General features: G+C 39.7%; 1 protein-coding gene across 1 annotated transcript; it reads right to left on the reverse strand.

The window, feature by feature from the left end:
• Nucleotides 1–558: 558 nt before the first annotated feature.
• LOC134496926 (vomeronasal type-2 receptor 26-like) lies at nucleotides 559–17,221 on the reverse strand. The gene is made up of 4 exons (XM_063302642.1): nucleotides 16,934–17,221; nucleotides 7,620–7,742; nucleotides 2,449–2,575; nucleotides 559–1,469 (listed from the first exon to the last, which is right to left on the reverse strand). The coding sequence occupies exons 1-4, from the start codon at nucleotides 17,219–17,221 to the stop codon at nucleotides 559–561; spliced, it is 1,449 nt and encodes a 482-aa protein (XP_063158712.1).
• Between the last annotated feature and the right edge of the window lie 710 nt (nucleotides 17,222–17,931).

The following is a 17,931-nucleotide window of genomic DNA, read 5'->3' on the forward strand; positions in this document are numbered from 1 at the left end:
CATTGCTGTTCAAGGCATTCTGTTTAGCCCCATATTTAGCGCTTTGCTTAAAAACAATACACTATGTAGTTATAAGACTTTATTTAATTCCTAAATGTGCTTCCAATACCCTTTAAAAGGGTTTCTTTAGACTTGAATCTCTGGTATGGATTTTGACTCTTTGATACCCAGCAATTCAACTTTGAGCTGCATGTGTTCTCCACTATAAAAACATATTACTTATTTTAGTGCTGGCATCTGATCTTCTGTTTCACTCCATCTATCCATTAATATCAGAGGAAATTCTAAAGAAAAGTGAATATTTTACACTTTTCCACCCAGATATGTTAATATTGGTATGGATTCATACAAAAAAAGTAGTGGAGTTTGAAAAAGATCCCAGTCTAATTTAATAGCAAACTGAATGTCAAAGAAAAAAATTGAATATACAGTATACGATTTGGAGAAAATTCTTATTCATGTATATAGAGGAATATGCTCCAAAACATTCAGTAGGGTTTCCAGTAAAATATGGCTATACAGTAGGACTGTCATTTTCTTTTAATGAAAGGCTATCCATTATATTTGTGTATTACTTGTTATTCTTAGCTGTTCTTTTTTGTTCAGATCAGGCCTCAACACAAGGATGTAGCATTTTGGCAAAAAGATACAAATCAGTAACCCAGCACTGGAAGTTATAAGGGAGAAGATCTCCACAGCAACCATATATTTTCCCTTTGTACTCAAGTATGTTGGAATAAAGGACAACCAGACACTACAGAAGACCAACATGCTGAAGGTGATAAACTTGGCTTCATTAAAAGCCTCAGGCAATTTCCTTGCTACGAAAGCCAATGTGAAGCTGACAATGGCAAGGAAGCCCATATAGCCCAAGACACAATAGAACATGAAGACTGATCCTTCATTACATTCCAGAATTATTTCTTCTGTTGTTGAAATCATGTCATCATCTGGGAATGGGGGAGAGATTGCCAGCCACGTAGTACAAATCATAACTTGAATAAAGGAGCAGCAAAGTACTATGGATATGGCTAGTCTTTTCCCCACCCATTTGGCCACCTTGGAGCCTGGCTTGGTGGCCATGAAAGCTACAACCACAATGGTGGTCTTGGCCAGAACACATGAGATGGCGACTGAGAAGATGATGCCAAATGCAGTTTGACGAAGGACACAAGTCACCTTGGAAGGCTGGCCAATGAATAACAAAGCACAAAGAAAACACAAGAGGAGAGCAATGAGGAGAGCATAGGTGAGACCTCGGTTGTTGGCTTTAACCAGAGGAGTGTTCTTATTCTTGACAATGATCCAAAGAACTACTACTGTGATGAAAGAACAGAAAACACTGGAACTAGCCAAAATGGTCCCTAGTTTTTCTTCATACATCAGAAATGTGATAACTTTGGAGAGACAGGAATCTCGGTTCTTGTTTGGGTACTTATCTTCTGGACACTGAACACAGTCATCCATGTCTAAAAAAGAAAATATCAGGTCAGGATTTTATACTCCTGAAGTTGCCTTGAAATTGTTGAAAGAATTCAAAGTGTTTGCCATTTATATTTTCCCAACGTTCTGTCTCCAGCATTGCTGACCAGATATGGCCAATTGACTAAGAAGTCTTTTGCCATTCAAGTAAATGGAAGATTCCTTACATGAGATACTTAGTGTTTTAGCTCACATTAACTAAAGCTACTGTATATATATAAAAGTTTTCCCCAGGAAAAAGTCATTGAAATTTCAATAGAGTCATGAAAAGAAGAACAGGAAAGGGACTTGGGAGTTTGCCCATGAAAACTAAAAACATGAGATTCAAACAGAATATCTCTTCATTATTATGGATGACCTGGATATTAGGATCTTAGAAAAGAAATGTTGTATTTCTTTCCCCAGAGGATTGAGGCTGATGGCAATAGATAAACTATTATGAATTAATGGTAGTGTTGTTTATTCAAAACCCAAGTCAAATATTCTCTGAAATATTTTAATTTTTAAAATCTATTTCATTATTATGAAAAAGTAGTCAAACTTTCCAAGTTCCCCATGGCCCCGTTCTATCCCTTACAGGGAAATCAATGCTGAAGATTAGCTACTAGATTCCAATCAGCAGGAAAGGAAGAGGATTCCAAGGCTCCTATGAAGTCTGTCCAAAACCCAGTGATGGGTCTCAACTCATATTGGAGAATCTCATCATTAGAAGGAGATGGAATCAAGTTACTCCACTAAGGAATTCAGAAAGATCAATGAGTCACTGAATCCAAAAATTTAAACACAGCCACTTCTATTATTTTAATTTGCCTGACTGGTTTCCACTTCTGTGACCCGTACCAGATGGAGAGAAGTACATTCTCAACACTGAAAAATCTGTGATATGTCCTTTTGGATTGGAAAAGAAAGAATATAATGTGTTTTGCTTTTACTATACCGATAAGCTTTACACATGAGATTTCTTACCCTCCTCGCTAGCCACTTTTCCCTCTGGACATCGAAGGCAATCATAGCAGCAAAATGGCTTCCCTTCTCTCTTGCTCTTACTATAGCCTGAAGAGCACTTGTTGTTACACTGAGAAAGTGGCTGGGCCTGTGTGTAATGAAAGGAGAAACTCCAAACAATGGCAACATCAATACCCATATACTTCCAATGTGCAGAAACATGTCATGTTTAATAATATAAAATATAGAGTTTGTCCCATTTATTCACCCAGGGATTCATTGGATAATAATGTTGCATCTGCTATGACTGTTCTCATATTGCAAGTAATTCTTATTCCGAGGGGGATCAGCATACAACTGTTACACAAAGCGTGTTGCAAAATCTACGTGAATATTTGAGGATATCTGGCACTCATGCCTCTTGTGGGGACACAAACCACATTTTTTTCAAACCACATTGAAAGAAAAGAAACCATCTGTTTCCCTTCTCACATATCCCCATCCCAGTATTCATACAAAGATACTGTAAGATATTCCCAATAGATGAGCAAGAGGAAATTTGTCTTAATGCTAATAACCAGGTCACTTGGATGATATTTGAAAGACACTTGGAGACTGACATGCAAACAGAGAGAGACAGAGGAGAGAGACAGCAAGAAAGAGAAAGGGACAAAGAGATTGCAGCAGAAGTTCTCTTTCTGAATGTATTTGTTGGATGGGATATTTTTTTTTCCACTAATAGAATCCTGAAAGGATATAGTTGGGAGATACAAAGAGCATACCTGGTTAAACCTCCGTGGCCATACAATACCATCCTCATCAATGGTCAGTGTTTCTTCTTGGGAATCCATCAGGTCAATCCTTCCAACTCTGACTCTCAGGAAAGACTGGTTTGGAAAAGTGATCCAATTTACAATATCAAATCCAACTTCTAACTCTCCATTCTGGTTGAAGGAGATTTTTTCTCCTGCACTATTGTTGAATGAGACTCTTCTCATAAAGTAGTTCAGCTGAAGTTCAAAGTTAAAAAACAAAACAAAACAAAAGGAGTACTATAGTCATTCACTGAGATATTGAAAGGTATATATATATATATATATATATATATATATTCTGCTTTGAATACAGTTCATTCATTTATTGATTTAAATTATTTATAGAGCTGACCATCTCATAGGAATGACTCTGAGTGACTTAGCAGTGTTAGTTTGGATAATGTTGGATATGTTCTTCGTCCTGATCCATGCTGTCGTTAGGCAATGATCTCACGATTTATCTGCCCCATTGCACTCACCTATGCTTCAACTCTCTCTCCCTATCTCCCCCCCCATCTCTGCCCTTTTGGCCACCCTGCATTCTGCCACTAGCACTGCCTACCCCAGGTGCCCTTGGTGCCCCCTGGCACCCCCAGCTGACATTTGCCATGCTCCTTTTCCAACAGCTGATAAGGCATGCCAACTGATGCAGTGGCTGGCACTTTGAGAGGCTTTTACAAGGCCATGCAAGGAATTACTGAGACCACCCTGAAGCATTTTGTGGCTTTCCAAGAGCCTCAGGTGGCCTCTGCATGGCTTCGTGTAGCATCCCCAAATCCTTGCATGGTCTCTGTCCAGCCTCCCCCAAACTTCGTAAGGCATCCATTTGGCCTCACAAGGCTTTGTGGAGGCTCCATGAGGCCATACACTGGCTTTGAGGAGGCTGTGTGAGGGCCTCACAAAGTCCCAGCAGCTGGCTCAGTTGGGCACACCTTGTCAGCAGTGGGAGAAAGAAGATGGTGAAGCTCAGCAGGGGGCGGAGGAGGTGTCGGGGTAGGCAGTGGAATGGAGGTGTGCCAAAGGGCCTGAGATAGTTGGGAGGTAGGTGGGTGGGTGCACTAGAAATGCATACGGTGGTCATAAATGCCAGCAGTCTGCCAAGCACCTGAGGTTTTGTCACATGACCACGGGGGTATTACAATAGCCTTTACTTCAAAGACCAGTCATAACAACCATTCATTCAGTATTGTGATGACTTTGAATGGTCACTGAACAAATGGTTGTTAATTGAGGACTATATGTACCTGGCCAAATCATGCACAGTCTTTAAGACAATTAAATCTTTGAAACACAGTAAAATATGCAACAGAAATTTTCAGGTAATTAAAGAGCTACTTGACTGAGATTAAAACAGAGAACAATAAATTTAAAAATCATGATGTTCTGTGTCTTTGGAGATAATAACATGATTCTTAGGTAAGAATGTTGAGCCCAGTGAATCAGGGAGACAAGTTGACAATTATGCATATGATTAATATGTTACCTACATAGAAGAAAGTTAAGTATCTTTGAAGACAATGTCATCTCCTTGGGAACTGATAAGCACATGAGTAGACATATTCTTGGAAACTGTAGAATCATGGATTTTTAACTTAGAATTCTAAGATTTACAACTGATTCGCTATCCTTAAAGTAACCAGGTCCAACCTTTCCTGCTTACTGTATCTTTCTAGGATCAACCAAAACCAGCCAGACAATCCAATTATTTTCCAGTGCTTTCCTATATGTTATGTTGTGCTGTTGAGCAGAACAAAGACACACCATATTCCAGCTAAGTATCTGAGTTTGCTCCCATTTGATATTGCTGCCTGAGTTCCTGATGCTTCCTTTTGAGAAATTATTGGCACTGAGAAAAACCAATCACATTTTCCTCTGCCATTTGCAGAATATGAAGGGATTTCTTTAAAATTCCCATTCGGAGCTACTGGGATTTGCCTTCTACCATTAGATGTATTAGATGGTCCAGGATTTTCCATCAATCTCTTCTGACCTTCTGCTAAAAATATATTGCACATGCTCTTATCTGTGCAAAATACTCTTCCTTCAACTTTAAAACTAGTGGGATTACTGTTTATAAGGTTCCAGTCCTAAGATAAGGATTTTTGACTCTGCATGTTCCTTTGAAAAAGCATGAACTCCATGGTATCTTTTGAGATGTTGTTTTATTCTCTAGCACAAGAAGCCTAGGTAATTATTCTTGGAAGCAGTTGTGAGGAATGTTTATTCTAAAGTTAAGAGCTAGAAATTTCGTCTTCCTGAAGAGTGGGAATGTAATTTTAAGATAAAGAGGTTTTGTTACAGGAGACACAAGGGGGGAGAAGAAAGGCAATCAGCTACTGAACTACATGCTTTCAGGCAAAGAGTTAGAGAGGAAAGGAAGTGCTTTGAGATAATTGAAGAATTTCAAATTCAGCTACTAAGAAGTCTTGAAGGAGGAACATCCTCCACAATCTCGATTCTGTTACAATCCATGCAGGTATGGTGAGTCCTCTGCTATTTGTTTGTTTAGGACATTACCTTCCAGAGTGGCAGTTTTAGAAGACTTTGTCTGGCTCCATGCTCTTCTGTTCTGTATTTGGAAAGAGAGGACTGGAAGCCATGCAATGCATGTGCCACTACGTAGACTGCATTGTAGATGCTGTAGCTGTGGCCAGTCATGTCCATTTCAAACACAGATGTCGGGAGGCTGTCTAGTTTTTCTTCTCCAGTGCAGATAGTATGATCTTCCTCATCCATTATGGACCTGGAGAATGAACAGTCAAATGCATTTTCCCAGAAAAGCCTCATAAAAATATCTTCTTTCTCCAAGGCTGAGTTCCTCATCTGAAGAAACCTCTGGAAACTCCCTATTTCCTTAGAGTGAATCGAAAAGGACAGAGCACCGTGGAGGAAATCTATCTCCTCATTTCTTTGAAAGGGAAGTGAGGTGAAATCGATCAGGGTTGTGATAACGCACACTTTGACTCTTCTCCATAGCAGTTTTCCTTCATATTTTGATAAAGTGGGGAGTAATCTCAGAAGAATCATCTCTTCAGTTTCACAAAAAACCATCACTATATTGACATTGCTTCCCATAACAACATTGTACATTTCAAACCCAGCTTCCACAGAAGACAAAATGTTATTGGAGTAACTGATTGCTGGGAATCTTTCCCTGAAAGCAAAGCAGATGCCATTCTGAGAAAACATGGGAGCCATATCCTGTACAAACCTTTCACCATAATCATTATTTGAATATAACACCCCGATCCAAGTCCACCTGAAGTGGAGCAATAACCGGAGAATTCCCTTGTACTGATGCTCCACATTTGGGAACATCTGTTGGTATACAGGAGCCTGTGTTTTTGTATTCATCTCTGGAGTTGAGCCATAGATGATCTGAAGAAAACAAAGGGAAATGTGGGACAGGGGGAAAAAGATAGGGTGGCATGTGGTGACCTTTCCTTGCAGCTGAATGGACTGAAACTAGAATTTAAGAACCAATGACTGCTTGGAATTTCAAATCCACAGTTCATATATGAATTCTGGAAATGTTAAAAGAAATCTCAACATTGCTGCCAGATTTTATGAATCACTCTTAATTCAGTAGAAATAAGAGAGCCATGAACACCTGGAATTCAATTATCTCCCTTAGTAACAAATCCATACAGTTGCACGCAGTTTATATTTCATGGGGGTGATCTATGTCACATCATTTTTGTAAACAAAAACAATTCACTGAGCTACCTGCTGAAAATGTGCTATCTTCTGAGGAAACAGGTTATAATGGATACGTTTTCAAGCTCTGAATCCTCATCTCTCACATCTGGTATTGTTTTAATTATTTTCCAAGGAAATTTTCTTCATCTACTTGAAATTTGTTTTTCATTCTGTTTATCATACGTATTAAAAAAAACCCCACTATCTCACAATTTCTCTTCAGTTGGATGATAATAACTCTAACACTAGCAGTAATAAAAATAACATCACCAGGAAGAGGAGTTGGATGAAGAGGAGGAGGAGGAGGAGGAGGAGGAGGAGGTGTTAAGCTCCTTCCTTAAGGCTACGGGTTTTAAAATTCCACGTTGCTCCATTGTGGTTTCTTCACCTTCCTAGCCTAAGAGTGAGTGGTCATGGTTGGCTCAAAGTCTCCCAGTCCATCAGGGAGGCCTATAACTTGCAGGTTCCCTCTCCTAGTCCAATACCTTAACCACTGTAGAACAATGACTGACTGCCGATTTCTCTAAGACATGCATACATTACAGGTACATACATATATGCTAGTTGTTCTGGTCATAAGATTGTTAATTCCTGTATCATTAATACACCCTTGAAAATTGGAATCTGTGCATAAATGAACCCCTTGTAAAATACCTATATTCCATGCAAGCATTGTACCTGTGGTATTTTGTAGAGAGACAAGATGGTGGTCATATGGGCCTGGACTGCAGACGTTGCTCCTCCAATGACGGCTATTGGTCTGTTCTGCTGGTCACAGCTGTAGTTAGGAGTGAATCTGCCCTGAGCAGAAAAGAGTTCCAATGAGGCACGATAGGTCCAAATTGTAGTAAAATAACTGTTATAGATATGGAAGCCCAGGGTGCAATTGGGTAAAATATGAGGATCTTCATTGATCTCCTTGATTGCAAATTGCAAAGCCAGGAACTGCTGAAAGAGGGGTGTCACGACCCTGAAAGGAGAAGTAAATACACTTTCTCGCAGCATTCACTTCCTACCTCTACACTTGGAACATTTCGTTTCAGCAGCTTGCAAAGGGTTCTTATGGATATACATGATGATCAACAATTATCTTCACATTCAGTCAGACTTTTCTCCCCATTTTCTTTTACAATATTTGATATGTTTGATTAAGACATTGAATTCTCTCACTACCTAAGAAGATCTTCTGGTCACAAGTTTCCTCAGGAAAATCAGTTCTTAAGGATGAATGTGAAAAGAGAGTGCTAAAGAAACAGGAAATCAAAAAGGATGTCAGAACAGACAGTAGAAATTGCTAAGAACAGAAAAGAAGCCAAACCCCCAAAAGATAAAGATCTCAGGACTTGACAAAATATTTCAGTGAGCTTTTAGAAGAGACAATAAGCAATATTACAATGACATCTGTAAAGACAGCAAAGATGGAAAAAGGAAGCTGAAGTCTTTGCCAATATCTCCAAATCTAAAAGGAGATTTGAACCTTGAGTTGCTATACTAGATGATACAAATGGACAGATTGTAAATGAATTCAAGCAATATCTGAAAAAAAAAATAGATGGTAGGTTATATTGAAATTCGGTGCTATAGAGATGTCAGCCTCCAATATCCCTTAGAAGAAATTCCTTACTTACTAAATCTGTAGTAACAGGAGAGGAATTTGGATCACAATTCTGGTCATTACAAATTCAGTAAGGAACAAGAATTGATGGAATTATCTAGAGACATATGGCAAGCAACAGAAGAAGAATTTGTAAAGGTTGTAACTAAATTTTGCCAGGAAATCTAGAGAAGGACACAAAGGGCAGCTGATTGGAAGAGGTCAGTCTACATACTAATAATAAAGAAGGGAGATTCAGTAGTGTTTATAAACAATATACTTAATTTCACTTGCTAGCAAAATAATGTCTGGGATTATCCAATGCTGATTAGAATGCAACTTGTAAAGGGAGATGCCAGATATTTAAGTTGGTTTTGGAAAGGTGTGAAGAAACAGGGATTGCTGATGCATCCTACATCACTGAGAAACCCAAAGAATACCTCCCCACAAAAAAGTCTGTTTGTGCTTCATTGATTGTCCAAAGATATTTAATTGTGTTGATGACATCAAGGTATGGAATGCGTTTAGGACAATGGGAATCCCAGAACATTTTTTTCCTAATGTGAAACCTCTGGACAAGTTAGGATGATCTAGTCCAGACAGGACATCATGAAAGAGACTGACTTGAGGTTAGCAAGAGAGTGAGACAAAGTTTATATGCCCCCATTATTTTTTTCTAATTATATGCTGAATATACTTTGAGGGAAGATGAACTGGTTGAAAATAAGTGAAGTTTAATTTCAGAGGAATAAACAGAAACAGCCAGCCCTATGCTGATATCAGTATTCCAACAGCTTAAAATACAAATCATGTAATTATTTATTTAATTTCTATATCCCCCATCCCAAGAAGTGACTACACAATCTCCAGTAATGAAACTCGAACATTATGCTGAGAAAAGTGGGATTATATTTTAATGTAAAGAAGAAAAAAACTAATGGCAACCAGCCTTCAGACTGACAGTGAAGGTAACAAAGTGGTAGAGAGTTTCAGCCTAAAGGAACCACCAATCAAGAAATAGGTCTCAGAAAAGAAACTTGCTGAAATAGCAACGAAAGCCATGGAAAAGGTGTTCAGCTGCAGTGAAATGTCTGTACCTAAAAAAGACTGGATTCCTTTCTAAAAGATGAGGGAAGGGACAGTTTGAATTTCAACAAGCAAGCAAGAAAGAGAATTCATGCTTTTGAAATCTGGTGTTTTAGAAGAATCCTGGGAAACCCATAGACAGCTAAGAGAACAAACAAATGGATCATAAAACATTGCAATCCTAAATTCTCACTCAAGGCACAAACAATCAGGCTCAGGTTACCACACTTTTGAGACATCAAGTGAGGACTTAACACTCTTGAGATGTCTACAATGCTTGGAGAGGAGGAAGGAAAGAGAAGAAGAAAAGGATGTCCGGCAGCAAGGTGGATAGATGAAATTACAATAGTGATGGGTACATTGTTAGAAGTTCTCAATGAACAGGTGGGAGACAGATCATCCTGGAGCAGTCTATCCCTAGGTCACTGTCTCTATGGTCACTAAGAGTTGACATTGACTTGTTTACACATAACCAGAATCGATCAATGCAAGAATGTTATTTGAATGCTTACAGATACAGGCACACAGAACACTATTCTATACTCTATATGATTGGACAACCACCTACATTTAGCCATATATCTTTCTTACATATATTTATATTTTGTATCTTTCCATCCTTATATAAGGATGCTATTCCCTATTCAGTGAGGAAACTATTTCAGTATTAGACATCATTCTCTCTCCCTCTGTACCTGGGAGTGCTAAAATATACTTACAGAATTTCATCGAAAAGATTAGTAGAGGGTGGTTCAGTGAAGTCCATCACATTATAATATATGTAGATCTTAGACAGAATGCCTACAATGTTGAGGTCTCCTGAGTTGTATTCCTTGTGAAGAAAAGGCAGAGGATCACTAATGCTGCATTCAGGATTGGGTATGTTACATAGTACCTGGGCAAAAATCATTGAAAATATGGCTTCCAGGACCATCATCCTGAGTGAAGCAGTTCCTTCTTGAAATTCACCTCTCACAGACTTGGCCAGTGTGTTACGAGTTTTCAGTGACAATTATTCAAGTTCAGGAACAAAACTATAAGTATCCCCAAGTTGAAATAGTCAACAGAATGTTGCTTCACATTTTCTTAGATTCTTTTGTTGTTTTGCGTTTCTAAGGTTGTGATTTTTGCACAGATATTTGATAATTGCAGAGAAGGAATAACTAGCTGAGAATTACAGATGAAATGGATCATGAATGAGAAAACCTCATGGTTTTATTTTAGTGGAAATATTGTTTATTCATTTCCAGTGAAATAACTAAACATAGGAGAAACAACAGATGCCATAGTGGGTAGAAGAACTCCTTTGGGACTAGAACATGTAGTTGAGAAATATCTTGATAATTACAGTGGAGAAATCTTTAATTCAGAATTTAAAGACCTAGGGAACCATAGAGAATATAGTATTATGCACATCTCATCATCTGTGATCTTTTCCAACATATTACCACTAGTATAGGTAAAGGTAAAGGTTACCCTTGATGTAAAGTCCAGTCGTGTCCGACTCTAGGGGGCGGTGCTCATCTCCGTTTCTAAGCCTTAGAGCCGGCGTTGTCCGTAGACACTTCCGGGTCATGTGGCCAGCATGACGACACGGAACGCCGTTACCTTCCCGCCGAAGCGGTACCTATTGGTCTACTCACATTTGCATGTTTTCGAACTGCTAGGTGAGCAGGAGCTGGGACTAGCAACGGGAGCTCACCCCGCCACGCAGTTTCAAACCGCCGACCTTCTGATCGGCAGCTCAGCGGTTTAACCCATAGCACCACCACTAGTATAAAAAAAAGGAAAAATTATTGAGAGCAATATCATGGACATTGGTCCAATAAGAATGTTACAACAACTAACATGAAATGAGACAAAATGAAATGAAATCAAAAGGAAAGAAAGGAGAGGGGAGGAGAGGATAAGGGAGGAGAGGAGAGGGAAAGAGAGTAGAAGAAAAGAAAGGAAAAGAAAGGAAAGGAAAAATGAAAAAAAGGGAAAAGGGAAAGGAAAAGGAAAGAGAGGAGAGGAGAGGAGAAGAGAAGAAAAAGCATCTGATTAGGTCCTAATCAATAGTGTTGTCTGCGTATTGCAGAATGATGAAGAGAAAATAAATCCCACTCTCCTTGTTTCTCCATCTCTCTCTCCCTCTCTCTCTAATAATAGCATGCCCATCCGTAACCCTCATCCTTGAAGAAAGTATAAGTATTAAAAAAAAAAAAAAACAACTATGAAAACCAGAAAAGTTCCCATTCGAGCTAGTTATCCCTTTGGCTGGTATAAGATATTCACTGACTTCCTAGCCCCAGTATTATAGAAGGTCCAGAATAATTCCTTTAATTAAGGTTTTCCTACCCACTTCTTTGAGGGGGTTTATGTAAGATGATGGCTCGTAAATTTCCTAGTGTCTCTTCATGTTATCCTCCAGTTTCCTAGTTAAATATTGATGTAAAAATATTGTCAGCAACCATGGCACAAAGATTAAGGACAAGATTCTTTATGAGATTGTGGTGAAGTCCCAGCTAACTGATAGCAGAAAGTGCTAGAAGAAACTTCAGGAGTCTGCATCAGCAGGAACCCAATTTCTATTAAACCTTCACACTCAAAGTGAAAGATCTGGATACCTTCTGTGACTGTGTGGGAACCAACATGGTCAAGGAAGTGAGACAGCTGGCATGATTTTGACACTTTATGGCCAGCTATCTGAACAGATCTATGACCAAGTCTTCCTAATAAGATCCAACACACAGAGGCAGTGGGAAAGATATCCCAGGGGAGTCATCTTTATGGGGCTATAGAAATAAACCAACATGACCCCTCCAAGGTGTTTGTAAGGAGGTGTTGTGTGCCAGCTCATCTGGCTGTAAGAATGTAAATTAGCAGCCTTTATATCTGCCACAGCCACAGATAGATGAGCTGAAGATATGTTACAGTGAGCAGAAAAGTCCTTTGGCCGTGCCTTGAGGCTAGACTGTGTTTAGAGTCCAACAGGTCAGGCATGGGTTCAGACCAGTAAACAAGCAATGGGGCAACCAATCCAGAGGAAAGGCAAGCTGAGGCTGAGATACAGCTGAGGTGCAAGATACAAGCTGATTCCAAGATATAGCAATGCAGCAATGCAACAGACTGTACATGCCGGTCAATGTTGAGTTTTGAAGAATTATTCCCAGCAGTCTTCCAGGAAGAGAATGCAAAAACCAGGCCACGTTAGGCCTCCACCCAGTGAACAGCAGAGGCACCAATCAGACAGGAGCTACAGAGTTTGTTCTCCTCTGAGAACCTGAAGTCTCGCAGATCTACAAAATTCAGCTCTCTTCTCCAGCAACTTCACTGCTGCACCTAGATGCCTCTGACTCCGCTTTCTTGACATCCTCCTCATCTGCAGACATGTCTTCCGGCACATCTTTAATAGGTGTAAAGAAACCCATCCACTTAGGGTTTGTCAAGTTAAAGCCTGACAATACACCTCCTCTCAAGGCCCACTTTGGAGTGATTCCTGAGGACCAGGGCATTCTCTGGAGAAGGTGCACTATGGGACCCTATGGGTTTTGGTTTTTATTTGCTTCAGGGTATGGGAGAGTTAATACCCCGAGAGAAAAAATGTCAAGAGACAAAGTTCATTAGAAAGCAGAAAGAACTTCACTTCTTTGTTCAGTAAGGACCTGAGAAAAAGCATCAGAAGTACTCAAAGAAGGTAAAGTATGGTAATAATGTACAACATAGCAATTGTGCCATCTACCAACTTAACTATATACGACCCAAACTCTTATGTCTGTTTGTCACCTTCAGTTGGGCAAAATGGTGCATTATAGGGCAACAGTTTTTGAACCAAGGTAGCTCAAATGGGCTAACTTACAGAATGAAATCCTGGGACCCATTATTCCCATGGGATTGCAATTTGGAAAAGTTGGGGCCACTTCCGTGCTTCCTTGCTGCTGCCACTTCAGCACCACTGCACTGCTATGATCAGCTGTGGCCATGAGATCATCATTTCCAATGCTCTCTGATAGTTTCTCACAAGTGAATGGGGAAGCTAGCAGGAGGTCTAAATTTGGTCATGATTACCAGTGCTCCTTGCCACCTTCCCACAAGGAAAATCAGAGGGGAGGCCAACCGGAAGTTGCTAGTCGAAGGTCAAAAGGAAAGTATGTGGCTGCTGCTGGGTGGGGGAGGAAGTGAGGGGATGTGCGAGAGGTGCAGTGAGTGTTGGGGAAGATGTGTGAGTGTTCATGATGGCTGGTATGGTATGAGTTCAGAGACACTGGGGGAGGGTACAAAGGTGGGAGACACTTACAATTAGGAAGGGAGGGGAAAAGGAAGCAAGGAAGGAGGAGGAAGGAAGGGAGGGAAGATGGAAGAAGGAATGGAGTGAGGAGGGAGGGAGAGTTCAGATGCTCCCTGCCATCTTCCCACAAGGAAAGTGAATGGGGACACTGGCAGGAAGTTGGAAGTCGCTCCCCTTCCCAACACTTTTTTCTTACCCATGGTCGGAAATATCTCTGAAATGATCCAACAAGTCACAGGTTGTCGAGTAAGTTCTAAGCCTTAAATTTTATTATAATTCCACACCAATATGTTCAGAGTCTTACCCTCTTTAGAGATCAGCCTGGCTTGGAAAGGGGAGAGAGGGGGGCTGAAAAAGAGGTTGCATTCTGTCTGGGATCAGCTTTTCCTGTTCTGACTTAGTCCTTTTCATGTGTGAACTCATGGCATATATATACTTAAGGGAGTCTACTGAAAGAACATATCAGGCCCAGCCCAAGAACGACAAAGGATCAATGCAGCCAAACATCAGTTGTTTTTATTATTATTATTATTATTTTCTCGCACTGTATAGAACAAATCTTGCCAGATAAGCTACTCTACCTAACCTAAAGGGAAATGACCTGGATAGTCTCTAGGGTTGGCCTATTCTGAATTGACATTCTATACAAGAGCAATGCAATTTGGGGGGTCTTGATCTTGGTCTGTTAATGTTCAAGAGAGCAGTGTCACACTGTTACCTGCTAGTTTAAGATTTGATAGAGGAGAAATAGGGGGTGGGGGGAGAGAGAAAGGTAATCAGCTACTTAACTGCATCCTTTCAGGCAAAGAGCAAGTGTGTTGGAGAAGACAAACAAAGTGCTCTTAAATAATCGAGGAATTTGGAATTCCCTGAAATAATTGAGGAATTTGGAATAGTAGCTCATCTACTAAGAGAGAAATATCCTCCACCATCTAGATTCTACTAGAATGCATGCAGATATGGTGAGACCTCTGCTATTTGTTTGTTCAGGACATTACCTTCCAGAGTGGTTGTTTTAGAAGACTTTGCCTGGCTCCATGCTTTTCTGTTCTGTATTTGGAAAGAGAGGACTGGAAGCCATGCAATGCATGTGCCACTACGTAGACTGCATTGTAGATGCTGTAGCTGTGGCCAGTCATGTCCATTTCAAACACAGATGTAGGGAGACTGTCCAGTTTTTCTTCTCCAGTGCAGATAGTCTGATCTTCCTCATCCATTATGGACCTGGAGAATGAACATTCAAATGCATTTTCCCAGAAAAGCCTCATAAAGATACCTTCTTTTCCCAAGGCACAGTTTCTCATCTGAAGAAATCTCTGGAAACTCCCTATTTCCTTAGAGTGAATTGAAAAGGACAGAGCACCGTGGAGGAAATCTATCTCCTCATTTCTTTGAAAGGGGAGTGAGGTGAAATCGATCAGGGTTGTGATAACGCCCACTTTGACTCTTCTCCATAGCAGTTTTCCTTCGTATTTTGATAAAGTGGGGAGTAATCTCAGAAGAATCATCTCTTCAGTTTCACAAAAAATCATCACTATATTAACAATGCTTCCTATAACAACATTGAACATTTCAATCCCAGCTTCCACAGAAGACAAAATGTTATTGGAGTAAGTGCTTGCTGGGAATCTTTCACTGAAAGCAAAGCAGATGCCATTCTGAGAAAACATGGGAGCCATATCCTGTATAAACTTTTCACCATAATCATTATTTGAATATAACACCCCAATCCAAGTCCACCTGAAGTGGAGCAATAACCGGAGAATTCCCTTGTACTGATGCTCCACATTTGGGAACATTTGTTGGTATACAGGAGGCTGTGTTTTTGTATTCATCTCCGGAGTTGAGCCATAGATGAGCTGAAGAAAACAAATGGAAATGTGGGACAGTGGAAAAAAATAGGATTGCATGAGGTGACATTTATTTGCAGCTGAATGGACTGAAACTAGGATTTAAGAACCAATGACTGTTTGGAATTTCAAATCTATGGTTCATATATGAATTCAGGAAATATTACAAGAAATCTCAACATTGCTCCGAGATTTTATGGACCACTCATATGTCAGTAGGAATTAGAGAGCCAAGGATACCTGGAATTGAATTATCTGCAGAAATGCATTACTAACAAATCCATAGGGTTGCTGCAGGTTATATTTCATGGAGGTGATCTTTCTCACATCATATTAGTAAAGAACAACATAATTCATTACCTGTAGTACCCACTAAGCTATCTGCTGAAAATGTGCTACCTTCTGAGACAACAGTTTATGTGGTGTATATTTTGAAGCTCTAAATCCTCATCTTTCACATGTGATATTCTCTTCCTGCATCAATTCATTCATTCATGTATCCCAGGGCTCAGTTTTGTACCTGAGACAACAACTGAGCTGCTCCTGAAATAAAGTTTTAGTTCTCTCTGGGACTAAATTCCATGTTATGGAAACATGTTTGATTCTTCTCCCCCACCCACCCCAAGGGCATTCTGTCCATCTACTTGAAATTATTATTTTTTTTCTTCTGCTTATAACTTGTATGAAGGAGAAGGAAAAAAAAAAAAAACCTCTCACAGCTCCTTCTCTTCAGTTGGATAATAATAACTCTAACACAAGCAATAATCACAAAACCATCACCAGGAAGAGAAGTTGGAGGAAGAGGAGGAAGAGGTGTTAAGCTCCTTCCTTAAAGTCTATGGATTATAAACTTCTATATTGCTCCCTCATGGGTTTGTGAGTAGATGTTTTTCAACTTCCCAGTCTAAGAGTGAGTGAGAATGATTAGCTCAAAGTCACCCACTCCCCCTCATGGAGGACTGTAACCTCATGCTCCCCACTCCTAGTGCAGCATCTTAACCATTGCACAATAATGACTCACTGTCTGTTTCTCTGTCTATAAGACCTGCATACGTCATAGGTACATACATATATGCTATTTGTTCTGGTCATAGGGCCATTAATTTCTATATCAAAATATACCCATTCAAAAGGGATTCCATGTATGAATGAAACCCTTGTAAGATATCTATATTCCTTTCAAGCATTCTACCTGTGGTACTTTGTAGAGAGACAAGATGGTGTTCATATGGGCCCGAATTGCAGATGTTGGTCCTCCAATGACGGCTATTGGTCTGTTTTGCTGGTCACAGCTGTAGTTAGGAGTGAATCTGTCCTGAGCAGAAAAGAGTTCCAATGAGGCACGATAGGTCCAAATTGTAGTAAAATAACTGTTATAGATATGGAAGCCCAGGGTGTGATTGGGTAAAATATGTGGATCTTCACTGATCTCCTTGATTGCAAATTGCAAAGCCAGGAACTGCTGAAAGAGGGGTGTCATGATCCTGAAAAGAGAAGTAAGTACACTTTCTCAGATCACTAGCTTAATACCTTCACACTTGGATTATTTCATTTCAACATACTGAAAAATATTTTTACTGATATACATGACCAATTATTTTCATATTCAATCAGACTTTTCTTTCCTTTGTTTTTACAATATTTTGAAAGTTTGATTAAGAGACCAATTGCTCTCACTACCCAAGAAGTTATTCTGGTCTTAAGTTTCCTCAGGAAAATCGGTTGTTAAGGATGAATGTGAAAAGAGACTGCTAAAGGTCAGGAAAGAGAATCAAGCAAAAAGGATGTCAGAACAGACAGTAGAAATTGCCAAGAACAGAAAAGAAGCCAAAGCCAAAAAAGATAAGGATCTCAGGAGGAATGTGACAAAAGATTTCAGTGAGCTGGTAGAAGGGACAAGAAGCAATATTACAAGGACATCAAAGATGGAAACAGGAAGGGGAAGTCTTTACAAAGACCTCCAAATGCAAAAGGAGATTCCAACCTCAAACTGCTATGCTAAGTCGCATTAAAGGAGAGATAGTAAATGAATTCAAAGAAGATTTAAAAAAAATGAAAGGAATATATTGAAATTCTGTGCTGTAGAGATGTCAGCCTCCAGTTTCCCTAGAAAAAAATCCCTACTTACAAATCCTCTAGTAATAGAAAAGGAATTCAGAGCAGTATACTGATGATTACAAATTCAGAAGG

This window comes from Candoia aspera, chromosome 4 (assembly GCF_035149785.1).
Source record: "Candoia aspera isolate rCanAsp1 chromosome 4, rCanAsp1.hap2, whole genome shotgun sequence".
NCBI classification, from domain to species: Eukaryota; Metazoa; Chordata; class Lepidosauria; order Squamata; family Boidae; genus Candoia; species Candoia aspera.